This window comes from Monopterus albus, unplaced genomic scaffold, assembly GCF_001952655.1.
Source record: "Monopterus albus unplaced genomic scaffold, M_albus_1.0 scaffold92.1, whole genome shotgun sequence".
Lineage (NCBI taxonomy): Eukaryota > Metazoa > Chordata > Actinopteri > Synbranchiformes > Synbranchidae > Monopterus > Monopterus albus.
Genome location: NW_018127972.1, coordinates 806,491 through 808,511, shown reverse-complemented (window position 1 = coordinate 808,511; position 2,021 = coordinate 806,491). Strand labels below are relative to the sequence as shown.

At 39.4% G+C, this 2,021-nt stretch overlaps 1 protein-coding gene across 1 annotated transcript in view; it reads right to left on the bottom strand.

Moving 5' to 3' along the window:
* Positions 1-2,021, bottom strand: part of csnk1da (casein kinase 1, delta a) — a 22,763-nt gene that overhangs the window by 10,144 nt on the left and 10,598 nt on the right. The window contains exon 3 of the mRNA XM_020608346.1: positions 1,659-1,769. Within this exon, the coding sequence (XP_020464002.1) occupies positions 1,659-1,769 (111 nt within the window). The remainder of the gene's footprint in view (positions 1-1,658; positions 1,770-2,021) is intronic.

The following is a 2,021-nucleotide window of genomic DNA, read 5'->3' as shown; positions in this document are numbered from 1 at the left end:
ACAACAACTCCTTGACTGTTCTTGAATGGCCCAGCCAGAGCCCTGACTTAAAACCCATTGAGCATCTCTGGAGAGACCTGAAAATGGCTGTCCACCCACGTTTACCATCCAACCTGACAGAACTGGAGAGGATCTGCAAGGAGGAATGGCAGAGGATCCCCAAATGCAGGTGTGAAAAACTTGTTGCATCATTCCTAAAAAGACTCATGGCTGTATTAGCTCCAAAGGGTGCTTCTACTAAATACTGAGCAAAGGGGCTGAATACTTATGACCATGTGATATTTCAGTTTTTCTTTTTTAATAAATCTGCAAAAATGTCAAAAATTCTGTGTTTTTCTGTCAATATGGGGTGCTGTGTGTACATTAATGAGGAAAAAAATGAACTTAAATGATTTTAGCATATGGCTGCAATATAACAAAAAGTGAAAAATTTAAGGGGGTCTGAATACCTTCCATACCCACTGTAAGTGTGCGCACAGTTGTGCTTACGGAGACAAACAAACAGTCTTGTCAGCAGTACACCCTGAGTCAAGCAGACTATTTGCTATTAAGACAGAGCATAATTAGTAAGGCCAGATGCCAGCAAAATAAAACTTATTTAGAAACTTAAAAAGTATGCCATGGTGATCTGTGGCCACCAGAGCAGTATGGGCTCCAGACCTGCTACCATGAAACCTCTCTGGTGACAAATGTTCACACATTCAGACTCATAGTAATAGGTTTTTTTCTTGCCTCTCCCATGCTGGAAGCCTGTGGGGATGTTAAGAGTTGAGTACATATTATACACACCCAGCTCCAACTGGGAGGTATTTTTCTCATGTTGCCAGTATGTCCACACTGGTGCATGACACTTTTTTAGCCATGCTAGTAATTTATCATCTGTTGGTCCAGTTGAAACTGTTATGACATTTTGTACAGGCATTCATGGTTCCAAGAGAATGAAACATACTGACTTTGATGAGGAGGAAGTACACATTTTTAACATTGCTAAAAATGCTAATTAATACAATATTCAAAGAAATTCCAACTTATACAACATTAATTATGTAACGTCATCTTCCTTGGCTAAATTTACTTAGATAATTCAGTACCTGTTAGCTATGTTAGCAATTTCTTTACTTGTAAAATAGGCTACTTTCTGCAATCTCTTCTCTTACCATTCACAACACTTACCTCCCAATCTGTTATAGCCTGCTTCATGTATTCTTTAATCGATGGCTGTAAACTCAAGTCAACTGTTATTTTTCTGCGCATACAACTCATCCTTGTTTTTACAATCATTCCAGAGGTTATGCTAGACTTTCTCACTGTCCACCATTTTAACAGCAAGGTTAATAATTTGCGTTTATCCACCATTTAATTTTTTTTTTACAAGACATTTAATAGCATTTAAGGTGAGATTTCCTGTTTCTGACGTATTCACTTCTCCAGAAGGAATCCGCTGCATGCACGCACTCCTTCTGCACCAGAGACGCAACTGCACCCCTCTGTAACCCACAGTGGACACAGACATGGCCTCCAGTTTGTGGCTCTGCAATGCGCTGTCAGCTCCCAGATAACAATATGTACGCTCTGTAAAGAACTTGGTTCACAAAAGGACCAACAACTGTCTTACAATTGCAGGATGTGCGTGTACATGGTGTTACAGTATACAGTACCTCCACCCTGCATCATCTTGTAGATTTTGCTCTCTATGTGGAGCTGTGGGTGTTTGGTCTTCACACATTCCAATTTGATGGCTACCTCCTCTCCAACAGAGATATCCGTACCTAGTCAGAGACATACAGAGAGAAGTTAGCTGCAAGGTAACAAAACACATCACAGAACAACATATTTTACCAAGATGATCATCTAAACTTTTAACAAGCTACATTTACTATAGAACCAAAGTATTAAATGTGACCGTATCTAATCTGGAGTACACACAAATCAGAAGAGTACTGCTGCAGGTTCAAGTCAAATGAAGTCACATTCTTTACATCATGTTCATCTAACTTTATCAATTCTATGAAGCAAAACTG